Genomic DNA, 16,755 nt, shown 5'->3' on the forward strand with positions numbered 1-16,755 from the left:
ATCAAACTTCTTTTCCTGGGGCCTCCCCAATTAGACCCTAGAAAAGTCTTCTGGAATGCAGGCTTCTGGACTACAGTTCCCAGAAGGTGAAGCGGCCCCGGGGCCTATCCGGAGTTAGGACAATACCCAATGGTTCCTGTGTTGTTGCTTGACAGCCTACGATTCCCGGCATGCCTAGCGAATGTTTATTCCTAGGGGACATTATGGACGATGAGTTATTGCTGGGATCTGTAGTCGTCTTATTTACCTTTGGGGGTTGGCTTCCTTTTATCGTGTCTTTGGGTGGGCTCCAGGAAAAAAGCAGGCGATGCAGCAATTAAGCACACAGGGTCCCTACATCTGCCCGTACTGGGTCGCGTCCCCGAGGGCGCGAGGGCGGAAGTGGTGGTGGCCGGCGCGGCCGGAAGTTCAGATCAGCTGATGGGGGAGGCGTCGCCGCAGCCACCGAGAGGCCCCGGCTGGCTAGCGCTTCGTCCGGGCCCTGAGTCTCGGAGACTGGCTGAGATCCCCGTTCGCACCTCGCGCTTGAGCGAGGTCCGGCCCCGTATCTCTTCCAGGCCTGAGATCCTCGCCCGGTACGGCCGCCCTGAGCGCCCCGGCCACCCCCAGCCCCGGCTCGCCCCTCAGGCCCCGGGCCTCCCCTCAGTCCCCGGCCGGCGGCCCAGGCCCCGGATCCGCGGGGGGGGACCCGGCCCCGGGGGGTGCGGGCCCCATGGAGCTGATGTTCGCGGAGTGGGAGGACGGAGAGCGCTTCTCATTCGAGGATTCGGACCGCTTTGAGGAGGATTCGCTCTGCTCCTTCATCTCCGAAGCCGAGAGCCTTTGCCAGAACTGGCGGGGATGGCGCAAACAGTCAGCGGGGCCCAATTCCCCCACTGGCGGTGGTGGCGGAGGTGGCAGTGGCGGTACCAGAATGCGAGGTGAGGGAGAGCGGGGGAGGGGCGCGGGCAGGCTCTGCTCCGGCCTTGCTCGGGAGCTGTCCCTGCTCCGGAGCTGTCCTGAGCTTTGAACGGACTTCAGGACTCGCTCCTCTGGCCTTTCTGGGGTGGCTTCTCCACACCTGCCTGTGTGTGTGTGGTTTGGCATGATGGCTGGGAAATCCTGGGTTGGATAGGATTCTTAGCGACAGAAAGGAGATCTTTCGTCGTTTATTTGCCTTAAAGATGAATAAGAAAGAATATCCTCTCGGGCTTGGGAATACTTACCGAGTTTAGCCTAAGGCAAGCCAGAAAGTAGACAGAGGGAAACGTGAGTGGGGGCTCTATTGTGAAGAAGTGGCTATTTGAGGTGTGTCACCCCGTTGCAAAGTGCACTGGGAGCTTCTTGATCCAGGATGATGATCTCTGATCCCAGCTGCACCAGGAAGGGATTTCACTTAGAAGACAGTGGAGCTGAACTGATCTGTGAGAAGAGATTCCATAGTTCCATAGGTTTAGGTCAGAGGCTTGGTTCCTGGCCATTTTGAACATCTATCAAAAGCCAAGGCAAGGACCACTGGATTAGTGCCTTAGATTTCCATCATCTGGGCTTTGGGGAGGGTCGTGGGTAATTGTCTCTGGAGTCTCCTGATGGGCACTCTTCCTGCTTTTCACTGTGTTTCTTTCATTCTTAGGTCACTCAGTGAATTAACTGATTAGTGCTGTGAAGAATTTTGCTTTAAAGGGGATGGAGAGGAGAGTGATAAGAGAAGCTGCATAGACTCAGGACTCACCACATTCTTCTCCTGCCTTCCTCAGGGCACAGTTTTTGTCCTGAGCCTCAGTGAAAGCTGAGGGTTTCAGCAACTTAGGGTTTGATTGGTGATTCTACTCTGGCTATTCCAAGGGAACTGTTTTCCAAAATCTTTCAGAAAGATTTCTAGCACCCCCTTGGAACAGAGAGAAATGTACATGTGTTACTTTTTAGAGGTGGTATTCAACTTTAATTGGAGAGAGGGCATATGCTCTGTGTACACACACACACACACACACACACACACATCATAGCTTCACTGTGGGTCTTCTATGGCTTCTCTGCTTCTTTCATATTTGCATGTGTGGGTGGCCTGGAGGCTCAGAGCTCCCTCACTTTGAGGGAAATATGGAGTCATGGTGGTGAAGATTTTTAACATATTGATATCTTCCTTAACAGGTTAAAATCTAGGAAAGCATGTGGTTCTCCCAACCTCTTCCTGTCCCAGGCTACCCTTAGTTGCTCATTTGTGAAATAAGGAGATTAACTTTTTTTTTTAAATTTCCTTTTAGCTCCATGATTTTCCAGTGTTTTCTAATCTGACTAGCAATTTGATGAGATATGCAGTCTGTTACAGTGTTTCACTGCTTTTTGCTTAAAATAGTGGGAAATCTTGAGTGGTAACTCCATCTACTCTGGGTGACTCCAGGAGCAGCAGCTAGGTTCTCCTGGAATAACCTGTCTCTATTTCCTCCCCCTAGGACTTCCATTGTGGGAAGCCAGGGTTCAAGTGTGCCAAAGGAAGTGAAGCCTCTCTTGCTTCTGAAGGTCCCTCTTTTTGGGCTCTCGTCTGTCCTCTCTCCTTAAATAGAGGCCTATAGTCATCTAGAAAAACAAGGATAGTAAAAAAACAATTAGAGAAGAGCATGTCAGCGGAGAGACATTAACAATGTAATATGAATCTAAAGTGCTAGGTATATGGGAAATTAGATGCTAAAGCTTGTGAAAGGTGTTAATCGCTAGGGTCCCGAAGCACATCTGTTTGACCAGGAGTTTCTGGGATAGCCTTGGTATTTTCTGTTCTAGACCTCAGATAGCAGTTGGTGGGCTGGGGTTGTTTAGCTCCCCTTCCCCAGATGGAGTTGTGAGCGTTAGTGTATCCTGACAGGATTTTTCATCCAGATCTCCCCTTTCTTTCATAGTGAAGGTGGGGCCCAAGATGTGGCACTGGCATCAATGCCAAATAATCATGGCTCTTTTCATTTCCCCTCACGTCAACCTTTGTTACCGAAGATGGACTAGTGATCCCATTGGTGGAACTGTCAGCTAAGCAGGTGGCATTTCATATCCCATTTGAAGTGGTGGAGAAAGTTTACCCTCCAGTGCCTGAGCAGCTACAGCTCCGGATTGCTTTTTGGAGCTTCCCTGAGAATGAAGAGGATATTCGGTGAGACTAAAGGACTGCTGGTGGGGAGTGGGGTCCTGATATCTCACAAAGTGTGCTGGGCTTTCTACAGAACAAAGGAAATACTGTACCTTGACCAGGCGGTGGCACAGTGGATAGAGCATTGGACTGGAATGCAGAGGACCCAGGTTCGAGACCCCGAGGTCGCCAGCTTGAGCGCGGGCTCATCTGGTTTGAGCAAAGCTCACCAGCTTGGACCCAAGGTCGCTGGCTTGAGCAAGGGGTCACTCAGTCTGCTGTAGCCCCCCAGGCAAGGCACATACAAGAAAGCAATCAATGAACAACTAAGGTCCTGCAACGAAGAATTCCTATCTGTCCATCTCTCTGACTCTATCTGTCACCAAAAAAAAAAATAAAATAAATAAATAAGGAAATACTGTATTTGGGGCTGTAGTAAGAAGACAAGGGAAGGAGGGAGTGCCTGGGATTTTTCCCAAGAGGGAGTGATACTGGGGAGAAAGCACCCAGGACATTGTGATGTGTAGAGGTTATTTGCTTAGTTGTGGCTACATCTTCTTCTTCTCTCCTAGGCTGTATTCATGCCTGGCCAATGGCAGTGCAGATGAGTTCCAGCGAGGGGATCAGCTATTCCGCATGAGGGCTGTGAAGGACCCACTGCAGATAGGTAGGAGTCCCATCATGCCCTGTAACACTCCATGCTCCTCCCATCCCATGTGTTAGGAATTTATGGACTTACTGCAAGAAGCTGGAATAGGTTGTCTGAATAACTGCAGGACTAGAGTTGAAGGCAAAGACTTTTATGTCTTGATGGTCTTCCTGACCATACCCATGTTTCTCCCCAGGGTTCCACCTTAGTGCTACAGTGGTGCCACCTCAGATGGTTCCCCCCAAAGGGGCCTACAACGTGGCTGTGATGTTTGACCGCTGCCGGGTCACTTCCTGCAGCTGCACCTGTGGGGCTGGGGCCAAATGGTGCACCCATGTCGTGGCACTCTGTCTCTTCCGCATCCACAACGTGAGGCCCTCCCAATTTATCCTGGCCCTATCCTACGCTCCATCCCCCCCTTCTCTGCTGCATGCCTGGCCACCATGTGAGCCCCCTCGCCTCCTCTACTCTGCCTCATTAGCCCCAGTTCCAGCATCAACAAGCCTTTTCTCAGATTGTTCTATTTTTCTCTCTATTCCCTCCAGGCTTCTGCAGTCTGCCTCCGGGCCCCAGTCTCAGAGTCCCTGTCTCGGCTACAGAGGGACCAGCTGCAGAAGTTTGCTCAGTACCTCATCAGTGAGCTCCCTCAGCAGGTGAGTGAGCTTGGCTCGCCCTCCTCCATCTAGCTCCAGGGCTGCCTCTTCAGCTTTCCTGTTAGGCCCAGGTCTCCTTGGGTCACCTATGCCTTTGTTCCTTTTCCCTTCAGATCCTCCCCACAGCCCAGCGTCTCCTGGATGAGCTCCTCTCCTCCCAGTCAACAGCCATCAATACAGTGTGTGGAGCCCCAGGTGAGTGTGGAGAGAAAGGGCAGTAGGCAGATAGAAAGCTGAGAAAGTAGAGCACCACTTACTAAAGCTTGCTGTTGTCAGGCGAATCCAGGCCCCTATCTCTAGGTGACTGATTGCCTATTACCCCCAGACCCCACAGCAGGGCCTTCAGCCTCTGACCAGAGTACTTGGTATTTGGATGAGTCGACACTTACTGACAACATCAAGAAGACACTACACAAGTTCTGTGGGCCCTCCCCAGTTGTTTTCAGGTAAATGGATCTTTTCATCCTTGAATCTGTGGTGGAAGGGGAGCATTCCTCAGGCTGTTGACAGATCCTTTGTTCTATTTAATGCCTGTGCCTCCCACCATTTATCCCCTGCACTGGTACAGTGCCTGGCACACAGAAAATGTTACTAGTGAATCAGTGGATGATGATAAGTTTATATAGTTATAGAGTGGTCTATTCTTAGCTAGATAGAGTTATTTTTCTTCCTTTGAGAGTTTGGGAAACAGTAGAGAGAGATTGAGAATTTTTGTCATGGACATCCTTTTTACCATGTACTCTGTATTTTGGGTCAGGGCCCCTTTTGTGTCAAAGCCCTGTTGCACTCTCCTCTGCTTTATTCAGCCCATCTTAGGGTCATCATTCTCCACTCTACTACTTTCACAGTGATGTGAACTCCATGTATCTGTCTTCCACGGAGCCTCCAGCTGCTGCGGAATGGGCATGTCTTCTGCGCCCTCTGAGGGGCCGCGAGCCTGAGGGCGTCTGGAATCTGCTGAGCATTGTGCGGGAGATGTTCAAACGGAGGGACAGCAATGCTGCCCCCTTGTTGGAAATCCTCACTGACCAGTGCCTCACCTACGAACAGGTAATCCCCCAGAGTTGGGTAGCCCCATGATGGTTCATTTTCTTTTTCCCTTAATTTCATTCCCCTTCTGCTGACAGGGACACTGGAGAGGGCCACTCTTATCTTTCTCCAAGCTACTAGGTGCATCTCAGAGCTCTCTTTGTTTCCAGATAACAGGTTGGTGGTACAGCGTGCGCACCTCAGCCTCACACAGCAGCGCCAGTGGGCACACAGGTCGTAGCAATGGGCAGTCAGAGGTGGCGGCCCATGCATGTGCCAGCATGTGTGACGAGATGGTTACACTGTGGAGGTTGGCTGTGCTGGACCCTGCACTCAGCCCCCAGCGGTGAGTCTCCTCCCATGCTCACCACAGCTGTAAGACTGGGGCAATCCTGGACCAACCAAGCCTCATCTCCTTGTACATACACAGATGTACCATTCTTCTAGTCCTAGGCAAATGGGAGGTGCTGAGCATTAGAGTTACCTAGTGACTTACGAGTTCTTTTAAAGAAAGGCTTTCTTCCTTCCCTCCCCTAAATAGCACTTTCCAAAGTCCCTGGTTGTTGGAGTGATGTCTATGAGGCTGAGTCCTTCCCTGTGCCCTCCTCAGGGATGTATGCCTCCTCCACCCCCATCCCTTCTCAGTGCAGGTGTAGCTCCAGCAACCTTGCCCTTTTGTTTCCACAGCCGCCGGGAACTGTGTGCACAGCTCCGCCAGTGGCAACTGAAGGTGATTGAGAATGTGAAGCGGGGACAGCACAAGAAGACCCTGGAGCGGCTCTTCCCTGGCTTCCGGCCAGCGGTGGAGGCCTGCTACTTTAACTGGGAAGAGGCCTACCCGCTTCCTGGTGTCACCTACAGTGGCACTGACCGGAAGCTGGCACTGTGCTGGGCCCGAGCCCTGCCCCCTCGGCCGGGTGCCTTCAGATCTGGGGGCCTGGAGGAATCCCGGGAACGGGCCCGCCCTCTTCCTACTGAGCCAGCTGTGCGGCCCAAGGAGCCTGGGGCCAAGCGCAAGGGGTTGGGTGAGGGGATCCCCTCATCACAGAGGGGTCCCCGCCGCCTTTCGGCTGAGGGGGGAGATAAGGCTCTTCATAAGATGGGTCCAGGTGGGGGCAAAGCCAAGGCACTGGGTGGGGCTGGCAGTGGGAACAAGGGCTCAGCAGGCAGCGGGAGCAAGCGACGGCTGAGCAGTGAAGACAGCTCCCTGGAGCCAGATTTGGCGGAGATGAGTCTGGATGACAGCAGCCTGGCCCTAGGTGCAGAGGCCAGCACCTTTGGTGGATTCCCTGAGAGCCCGCCACCCTGCCCTTCCTCTGGTGGTTCCCGAGGCCCTTCTACTTTCCTTCCTGAACCCCCAGATACTTATGAAGAAGATGGTGGTGTGTACTTCTCAGAAGGGCCTGAGCCTCCCACAACCTCTGCTGGCCCTCCTGGCCTACTAGCTGGGGAGGTGTGTACCCGGGACGACCTCCCTTCTACAGATGAGAGTCGCAGTGGGCTCCCCAAAACCAAAGAGGCAGCCCCTACAGTTGGAGAGGAGGATGATGACTACCAGGCATATTATCTGAATGCCCAGGATGGGGCTGGGGGTGAGGAAGAGAAGACCGAGGGTGGGGCTGGGGAGGAGCACGACCTGTTTGCCGGATTGAAGCCACTGGAGCAGGAGAGCCGCATGGAGGTGAGGGCACTCTGAAGCTGTTACTGAGCCACAGCTGAGAGAGGGGGCCATCTGGCTTGAGTTGTGAATGTCAGGACCATAGCATGACTATTAGAAACCTATAGCAGATTCCTAACTACCTCCCTGCCAACAGTGCATTCTTCACTGCTTCCATGTTTTCCTGAAATGTCTGCTTGGGTCACTGTTGCTTAAAACTCTGCAGTGTTTCCCATTGCCCTAAGTTTAAAAAATGAAAGTTTTGGTATGCCTCATGAGGCTTCCCTTGGTCTAATCTATGCTTCTCCAGCTTCATCTAGCCACTGTCCTTTAAACTCAGTCACTTGAACCATTCTTGTAGCTTGCCATGCTCTCTCTAGCATCTGTGCTTTTGCAGATTGGCCTTTCTGCCTGGAGTTAGCCTGTTTCTTCTTTAGATCGCAGAGATCTTAGAGATGACTTCCTCTAGGAAGTCTTCCCTGAGTCTGCCCCTAGTCCCAATGAAGTAGCTGCACCCCACTTGACCTTTCCCAGTAGCTGGTTTCACACTGGTTCATGTGTTTCTATAACCAGACTGTGTTCCTGTGGTATACCCAGGACCAGCGTAAGGCCGAGCATATATAATGAGTGCTTATGGGATATTTGCTGAATGAGTGAATATGGTGTCCTGCCCTTGGAAGTTGGGACTTCAGTTTGTCTGGTGCCCATGTCCTCTTTCCAGGTATTATTTGCCTGTGCTGAGGCCTTGCATGCGCACGGCTACAGCAATGAGGCTTCCCGCCTCACCGTAGAGCTTGCCCAGGACCTGCTAGCCAACCCACCCGACCTCAAGGTTGAGCCACCCCCTGCCAAGGTGAGAGAGACCCCCTTCCTCTGCCTGCCCCACTTACTCCTATCCCTCTTCATGCCCCACTCCAAGTGAGAACTTTCTCTCTCCACCAAGGTGAGTCAGACTCATCTGCCTGCCTCCATGTGCTTCTCTGTTAGGGCAAGAAGAATAAGGTATCTACGAGTCGTCAGACCTGGGTGGCTACCAACACCCTGACCAAGGCGGCCTTCCTGTTGACAGTGCTAAGTGAGCGCCCAGAGCACCACAACCTGGCCTTTCGAGTTGGCATGTTTGCCTTGGAGCTACAGCGGCCCCCAGCTTCTACAAAGGCCTTGGAGGTCAGAGGTTCTATCTGAGCCCTGCACTGCACTCTCCTCAGGGCCTTACATCTTGATCTCCTTTGAGGTATTAGAGGTCTGAGCTCCTTCCTTGCCCTCAGGTAAAGCTAGCATACCAGGAATCTGAGGTGGCTGCCTTGCTCAAGAAGATTCCTTTGGGTCCAAGTGAGATGAGTACTATGCGGTGCCGGGCAGAGGAGCTTCGGGAGGGGACACTCTGTGACTATCGGCCTGTTTTGCCTCTCATGTTGGCCAGTTTCATCTTTGACGTTCTCTGTGCTCCAGGTATGGTGCCTGACTCTACATCAAGTAGGGAAGTCTGGGGCAGGGGTCGCTTTCTCTAAGGAAAAATCAAGCACTCCAAGGCTGTGAATTGCCTAGAACCCATGTGGCTGCTTCATGGGAGGGTCTGGAATGATGAGGGTCTTGAGTGCCTTCCTTTTATTTTTTTCCCCATGATATTTCTGTCTGCCTGACTAACCCCAACTTTCATCCAGTGGTTTCTCCCACGGGTTCCCGGCCCCCAAGTCGCAACTGGAACAATGAGATGCCTGGGGATGAGGAGCTAGGATTTGAGGCAGCAGTTGCTGCCTTGGGTGAGTATGTCAGGGTCTTGATGAGCACATCTGAGCTAAGCCTGACCTAGACCTTGTAGGGCATGAGATATAGACCTTGTTCCAAAGGGGCTCTGTGGTAATGGGAAAGTCAGGGTGACCTGTTTGAGCCAAGGAGTGCTTATGAGACAGTTACAAATTTAGGGCAAAAATGTGTGCTGTAGGTTTTTTTTACAGACAGAGTTAGAGGGATAGATAGGGACAGACAGGAACGGAGAGAGATGAGAAGCATCAATTATCAGTTTTCATTGTGACACCTTAGTTCATTGATTGCTTTCTCATTGATTGCCCGCCTTGACCGCGGGCCTTCAGCAGATCGAATAACCCGAGCCAGCGACCTTGGGTCCAAGCTGGTGAGCTTTGCTCAAGCCAGATGAGCCCATGCTCAAGCTGGTGACCTTGGGGTCTCAAACCTGGGTCCTCTGCATCACAGTCCGATGCTCTATCCAGTGCACCACTGCCTGGTCAGGCTGTGCTGTAGGTTTTGAGTGTTATAAGGGCAGTATAACAAATCTAGGGAAAGGCCTCAGGGAGGAGGTAGAATATGGAATGTGGTTTACAAGATCAGTTAAGTTCTAAGTGGAGGGCGCAAGATACCATGAAGAAAAGATATAGGGGAAGTCAAGTCTTCATGTGAGTGAGGAGCCCAACTTCCCTCAAGTGGTGGATATGCTGGGAAGGTAGAATGGGCCAAGTTATGAAGGTCTTAAAAAGCAGACCAGCCTGACCTGTGGTGATGCAGTGGATAAAGTGTCAACCTGGAACATTGAGGTCACCAGTTCAAAACCCTGGGCTTGCCTGGTCAAGGCACATATGTGAGTTGATGCTTCCTGCTCCTCCCCTCCTCTCACTCTCTCTCTTCTAAAATGAATAAATACAATTTAAAAAACAAAGCAGGTGGCGCAGTGGATAAAGCGTCGACCTGGAAATGCTGAGGTCGCCAGTTTGAAACCCTGGGCTTGCCTGGTCAAGGCACATTATAGGAGTTGATGCTTCCAGCTCCTCCCCCCCTTCTCTCTCTCTGTCTCTCCTCTCTCTCTCTCTGTCTTTCCCTCTCCTCTCTAAAAAAAAAGAATAATTAAAAAAAATTAAAAATGAATAAATAAAATCTAAAATATATATATAAGCAGCCTGACCAGGTGGTGGTGCAGTGGATATAGCGTCGGACTGGGATGCAAAGAACCCAGGTTCAAGACCCCGAGGTCGCCAGATTGAGTGCGGGCTCATCTGGTTTAAGCAAAAGGCCCACCAGCTTGAACCCAAGGTTGCTGGCTCCAGCAAGGGGTTACTGGGTCTGCTGAAGGCCCGCGGTCAAGGCACACATGAGAAAGCAATCAATGAACAACTAAGGTGTTGCAATGCGCAATGAAAAACTAATGATTGATGCTTCTCATCTCTCGCCATTCCTGTCTGTCTGTCCCTGTCTATCCCTTTCTCTCTCTGGGGGGGGGGGGAACAAAACAAAAAAAAAACAAAACAAACAAAAAAAAAACAGACCAAAGCTTAGCAAGGCTGGGTATAAAAGGCAATGGGGACCTTGCATAGGGGATGGGGGTTGGAGCAGACGCCTTATGTTACATGCTGGTGGCTGAGGAGCCTTGGCCCGTTTACCTTTGCTGTCTTGAGAGTTATGGCCATTCTCAATTCCCATGAACTCCTCCTTCTCACAGGCATGAAGACAACAGTGAGTGAGGCAGAGCATCCCCTCCTGTGTGAAGGCACACGTCGGGAGAAGGGTGACTTGGCGTTGGCACTAATGATCACTTACAAGGATGATCAGGCAAAGCTCAAAAAGGTAAGGGACTGAGATACTGGGATTTTGACAGTCAAAGAGAAGATTCCACCATCTTTTTCAGGGGTTTACAGCAGTATTTCTCAACTGCTGGTCTGCAGACCAGTACTAGTCCGCCAGAAATTTTGTGCCAGTCTGTACAAAAGTTAACCACCCTGATGTTGTTTTTTAAATGCGGACTGGCAGTTGAAAAACACTGTTCTGTAACACTTAGTGTACAGGGCTAAGTAAGTATACTGATACTGAATAAGTACCGCGCCTGACCTGTCATGGCGCAGTGGATAAAGCGTTGACCTGGAGCACTTTCACCAGTTTGAAACCCTGTCAAAGCATATAATATAGGAAGCAACTATGAGTTGATGCTTCCTGCTTCTCCCCACCTTTCTCTCTCTTCTCTCTCTAAAATGAATAAATGAAATCTATAAAAAAATAAGGACTGAGACAAATAAATGAATGACTTTATGCCCTCTGCTCTTCTTTCACCTCCTGCCCAAGTCCTCCTATGAGAACCACTGGTTTCTCTTGTTCTTTATGAGGTGTTCCCAAGATTTCCCACTTATCTCCTATGGGCAGAATAGCTCTTTCCTCATGGTAGTGTAAACCAGCAATTTTCAACTGGTGCGCTCCAAGTTTTTAAAACTTGTAATACCTGCCTGACCAGGTGGTGGCGCAGTGGACAGAGCGTTGGACTGGGATGCTGAGGACCCAGGTTCAAGACCCCGGGGTCGCCAGCTTGAGCGCGGGCTCATCTGGTTTGAGCAAAAACTCACCAGCTTGGACCCAAGGTCGCTGGCTCGAGCAAGGGTTAACTCGGTCTGCTAAAGGCCCATGGTCAAGGCACATATGAGAAATCAATCAATGAACAACTAAGGTGGTGCAACGAAAAACTGATGATTGATGCTTCTCATCTCTCTCCATTCTTGTCTGTCCCCGTCTATCCCTCTCGCTGACTCTCTCTAAAATAAAAACAAAAAAAATTAAAACTTGTAATACCTGACTATTAAGTCAAGGGCACTGACCTTTTTTCCCTAAGAATGTCAGATAAAAAAAAAAAGTGGCAGCAGCCAACACAATAGCCATCAGTGTGAGTAAAACAAAATTATGCCTATTTTTTTTTGTTAGATTAGCAAAAACAAATTTTTTGGTGTGCCACAGAATTTTGGAATTAGTTTATGTGTGCCATGAGATGAAAAAGGTTGAAAGTTGCTGTTCCGAGGGCTTATATCTTTATAACTGGGGAAGACTTTCTTAGGAGGGAGTATTAAGATGTTTCAAGGAGAAAGGAAAGTCATAGAAGTTGGGAGGTAAAGGGTATCCTGTCACCACTTCTCTGTCCTCCAGATCTTAGACAAGCTTTTGGACCGAGAGAGCCAGACGCATAAGCCACAGACACTGAGTTCATTCTACTCTTCCAGCCGCCCAGCCACAGCCAGCCAGAGGTCTCCTTCAAAGCATGGGGGCCCATCTGCCCCAGGGGCTCTGCAACCACTGACCTCAGGGTCTGCTCAGCCAGGGAGTGTGGCAGGGGCTGGGCCAGGCCCCACTGAGGGCTTCACAGAGAAGAATGTGCCTGGTGAGGTGGGGGCACCGGGCAGGGGGATGAATGGTAATGGAATCACGTTGGGGTCCTCTTTCCTGGGTTAATCCCAGTGTCCTATTTTCCCCACTTAGAGAGTTCCCCACATTCCCCCTGTGAGGGTCTTCCATCTGAGGCGTCTTTGACTCCAAGACCGGAAGGGAAGGTTCCCAGCCGTCTGGCACTTGGCAGTCGTGGAGGCTACAATGGACGGGGCTGGGGCTCACCAGGACGGCCTAAGAAGAAGCATACAGGTATGTCAGCCCATGGGATGACATGGTGGGAAAGATTCCTGAGTTCTGACTTCTGGAACTTCTGAGATTAACTTTTCTTTTGGGTGGTTAGGCATGGCCAGCATTGACAGCAGTGCCCCTGAAACAACATCGGATAGCTCCCCCACCTTAAGCCGGAGGCCGCTTCGAGGGGGCTGGGCCCCCACCTCTTGGGGTCGAGGACAGGACAGTGACAGCATTAGCAGCTCTTCCTCAGATTCCCTGGGCTCCTCGTCTTCCAGTGGTAGTCGCCGGGCCAGTGCCAGTGGAGGGGCCCGGGCGAAGACAGTTGAAGTTGGCAGGTCAGTGAGAAGAAACACCTATCACTGATCTGGCCCACCCTCAGAGTCACATTCCTAGTGTAATCCAAATATTGTCCCTCCAATGTCCTCACTTACCCTGATCTTTCCCAATCAACCTGGACACCCATTTCAGAGAAACCCCAATCCCCGTCCCTCCCCCGTTACCCCTTCAGGTACAAGGGTCGCCGTCCCGAGAGTCATGCCCCCCATGTACCCAATCAGCCATCAGAGGCAGCTGCACACTTCTACTTCGAGCTGGCGAAGACAGTGCTGATCAAGGCAGGGGGCAACAGCAGCACTTCCATTTTCACACATCCATCTTCCTCAGGGGGCCACCAGGGTCCTCACCGCAACCTGCACCTTTGCGCCTTCGAGATTGGGCTTTATGCCCTTGGACTGCACAACTTTGTTTCTCCCAACTGGCTCTCACGTACCTATTCTTCCCACGTTTCCTGGATTACAGGTAAATCCATTGTTTTGATTAGAGTATGGGAAAGGGATTAATTTGTGGGGATAAGGGCCTTATCCTTTTGGAGTTACTGATTGGATAAGACATCATTCCCACTCTCCATGCTAACCCCACTCTGCTTTTTCTTCCTTTCCTCCAAGGCCAGGCAATGGAAATTGGCAGTGCAGCCCTGACTATACTGGTAGAATGCTGGGATGGGCATCTGACACCTCCTGAGGTCGCATCCCTGGCTGACAGGGCGTCACGGGCACGAGACTCCAATATGGTGAGGGCAGCAGCCGAGCTGGCCCTAAGCTGCCTGCCTCATGCCCATGCATTGAACCCCAATGAGATCCAAAGGGCCCTGGTGCAGTGCAAGGAGCAGGTATTTCTATAAGCAATCTGGGGAACTTCCTTGGGGAATCTGGGCAGGGAGTTTGGGCATGGGGAAAGCTGATGGCTTAGTTCTTGATTCCCATATTCTGAAATTCACAAACTATCCTGTTTGTCCTCTGGTGGTGACACTTGACATATTAATGTTCTTTCATAGCCATTACTTCTTTTACCTTACATCTTTGAGATTAGGATTGCTCCTATTTTACAAATAAGGAAATGGTGCCTAAGAGGCCTATATTGTAGGCACCAAGATGGAATGCTAAGGAATGGGATTGGATGGGTTGGAGTGGCTCAAGTAATTTGGAACTGGGATAACTCAGGTCTTGATTTTACTAGTCAGCAGTTTTTGTGTGTGTGTGAAGCTTTCACTGCTCTGACAGACTCGGAGTATTGGCCTTGACCTCTCATGCTTCCTTGGGAACCAGCCAATTGTGGGGAAGACTGAATGTTATCCCTGAGTAAAGCTCTTTCCTCTTAATCTTTTGTGCCCCTCCCTTCCAGGATAACTTGATGTTGGAGAAGGCCTGCATGGCAGTGGAAGAGGCGGCTAAGGGTGGGGGTGTATACCCTGAAGTGTTGTTTGAGGTTGCTCACCAGTGGTTCTGGCTATATGAGCAAACAGCAGGTGGCTCATCCACAGCCCGGGAAGGGGCTACAAGCTGTAGTGCCAGTGGGATCAGGGCAGCTGGGGAGGCTGGGCGGGGGCTGCCTGAGGGCAGGGGGGGCCCAGGGACTGAGCCAGTTACAGTGGCAGCGGCAGCAGTGACAGCAGCAGCCACAGTGGTGCCAGTCATCTCAGTGGGGTCCAGTTTATATCCAGGTCCAGGACTGGGGCATGGTCATTCCCCTGGCCTGCACCCCTACACTGCTCTACAGCCCCACTTGCCCTGCAGCCCTCAATACCTCACCCACCCAGCTCACCCCGCCCACCCCATGCCTCATATGCCCCGGCCAGCCGTCTTCCCTGTGCCCAGCTCTGCATACCCACAGGTGAGACCAGTGTGCTACTGGAGGGGTGTAGGGGTTGGGCATGTGGGAAAACATTAGGAGTTTGTGGAGGGCTGGAGTGGGGTACCCTGGGAGAACTATCCAGAGTCCTAGATGAGGTGATGGGAGTTTGGGGGACCCAGCCCAACTAAGGAAAGAAATGTAAGGATGCCCAGTTGTGGGATGAAGGGGGAGAGTTATAGCTTAATGCAATTTAGTGTCTTCCTTCTTCCTCTTTCTGCCTCTAGGGTGTGCATCCTGCATTCCTGGGGGCTCAGTACCCTTACTCGGTGACTCCCCCCTCACTTGCTGCCACTGCTGTGTCTTTCCCCGTCCCTTCCATGGCACCCATCACAGTACATCCCTATCACACAGAGCCAGGGCTCCCACTGCCCACCAGTGTGGCCTGTGAGTTGTGGGGACAGGGAACAGGTGAATGGAGGGGAGGTACACTGGGCAGGGGAGGTAGGGAGGAAATTCCCTCTGCCCCTCTTTGGGCTGAGATCCTCACATGGCTTTCATCCCTCAGTGAGCAGTGTCCATCCAGCATCCACATTTCCAGCCATCCAGGGTGCCTCATTGCCTGCCCTGACCACACAGCCCAGCCCTCTGGTGAGCGGGGGTTTTCCACCACCCGAGGAGGAGACGCACACTCAGCCTGTCAACCCACACAGCCTACACCACCTGCACGCTGCCTACCGTGTTGGTGAGAGGAGGTCCTTTTCTGAACCCCCACTGCAGTTGTGCGAGAGGGTCTCCAGTGAAAAACCCTATCTCATAGCTCTTAATTAGTTTACAGGGGGGTTAGGTACTAGATTAGGGTAGAGGGTGAAGAGGATGCCCCTCCACCACGTGCCCACTCTTTTCTCCCAGGAATGTTGGCACTGGAGATGCTGGGTCGCCGGGCACACAACGATCACCCCAACAACTTCTCCCGCTCCCCCCCTTATACTGATGATGTCAAATGGTTGCTGGGGCTGGCAGCAAAGCTGGGTAACACCTCCCCTCCCCAGGACCATTGTCCGCCCCCACCTGCTTTCCCCACTTTCCTATCCCAGACCTCCTTCCTAGCTCTTGCTCAGAGTTGAGGCCTTGGTCGGGTATGTGTGCGTGCGCGGGGGGTGGGGGGCTAACTCAGCTCCTGGGGTGGAGGGAGGCTCTCTGCCAGGCCAGAGCTGAGAGATAAAAGATGGGTCCCTAGGGCAGGGGTGGCCACCTCCGTCTCATGCCCCTCCCCCTGCCCCCCAGGAGTGAACTACGTGCACCAGTTCTGTGTGGGGGCAGCCAAGGGGGTGCTGAGCCCGTTTGTGCTGCAGGAGATCGTCATGGAGACGCTGCAGCGGCTGAGCCCTGCTCATGCCCACAACCATCTGCGTGCCCCGGCCTTCCACCAACTGGTGCAGCGCTGCCAGCAGGCATACATGCAGGTGATAAACCAGGAATTATGGAACAGAGGTTGAACATCACCAAGCATGCAAGGCACAGGGGCCTGGTTCTGTGCTTAGTGGCTCATCCTCCACACATCCTCTTCCAGTACATCCACCACCGCTTGATCCACCTGACCCCTGCCGACTACGACGACTTTGTGAACGCGATCCGCAGTGCCCGCAGCGCCTTCTGCCTGACACCAATGGGCATGATGCAGTTCAACGACATCCTGCAGAACCTCAAGCGCAGCAAACAGACCAAGGAGCTGTGGCAGCGGGTCTCACTCGAGATGACCACCTTCTCCCCCTGAGTCTGGCCTATCTGGGTCCCTATACAGGGACACAAGCCTGTGGCTGTGGGGGCCCTTCACACAGGGGGAGTGAATCTTTGTTAGAAAGATCATCCCCACCCAGTTCCCTGGTAGCCCAGACTGGCAGCTGCTCTTGGGCTGTAGCTTGGGGCCAAGATGTCTCAGACCCTAGAAACCTAGGGTTGGGGGAAACAGCCCTGTCTGGGAGGGGGCGTTGGGTGGCCTCTGGTATTTATTTGGCATTTATAAATATATAAACTCCTTTTTTACTCTAGTCTGCCTGGGCCTTTCCCTTCTTTCCTTCCATGAGCAGATGAACCTTGAACTAGGGTAGGGGAAAAGTCTGATCTTGCTTTATTCTAGGTTTCTCCCATTCCAGTG

General features: G+C 52.1%; 1 protein-coding gene across 3 annotated transcripts; it reads left to right on the plus strand.

The window, feature by feature from the left end:
• The first annotated feature begins 221 nt into the window (after nt 1-221).
• Nucleotides 222-16,748, plus strand: ZSWIM8 (zinc finger SWIM-type containing 8). Of its 3 annotated transcripts, none has more exons than XM_066243164.1 (26): nt 222-920; nt 2,965-3,118; nt 3,667-3,761; nt 3,940-4,112; nt 4,289-4,396; nt 4,510-4,591; nt 4,722-4,842; nt 5,245-5,446; nt 5,596-5,771; nt 6,113-7,106; nt 7,804-7,935; nt 8,070-8,249; nt 8,351-8,534; nt 8,747-8,845; nt 10,534-10,658; nt 11,997-12,228; nt 12,327-12,485; nt 12,577-12,805; nt 12,979-13,268; nt 13,415-13,638; nt 14,151-14,639; nt 14,885-15,044; nt 15,166-15,342; nt 15,510-15,629; nt 15,953-16,063; nt 16,171-16,748. In XM_066243164.1, the coding sequence occupies exons 1-26, from the start codon at nt 713-715 to the stop codon at nt 16,629-16,631; spliced, it is 5,685 nt and encodes a 1,894-aa protein (XP_066099261.1). In that variant the 5' UTR covers nt 222-712; the 3' UTR covers nt 16,632-16,748. The 3 variants fall into 3 exon arrangements, with proteins under 3 accessions (XP_066099261.1, XP_066099262.1, XP_066099263.1); XM_066243165.1 differs by having other exon boundaries at nt 224-920; nt 14,885-15,068; nt 15,885-16,063; nt 16,171-16,506; XM_066243166.1 differs by having other exon boundaries at nt 224-920; nt 15,885-16,063; nt 16,171-16,506.
• Nucleotides 16,749-16,755: the final 7 nt, after the last annotated feature.

Source organism: Saccopteryx bilineata, chromosome 9 (genome assembly GCF_036850765.1).
Source record: "Saccopteryx bilineata isolate mSacBil1 chromosome 9, mSacBil1_pri_phased_curated, whole genome shotgun sequence".
NCBI lineage: Eukaryota > Metazoa > Chordata > Mammalia > Chiroptera > Emballonuridae > Saccopteryx > Saccopteryx bilineata.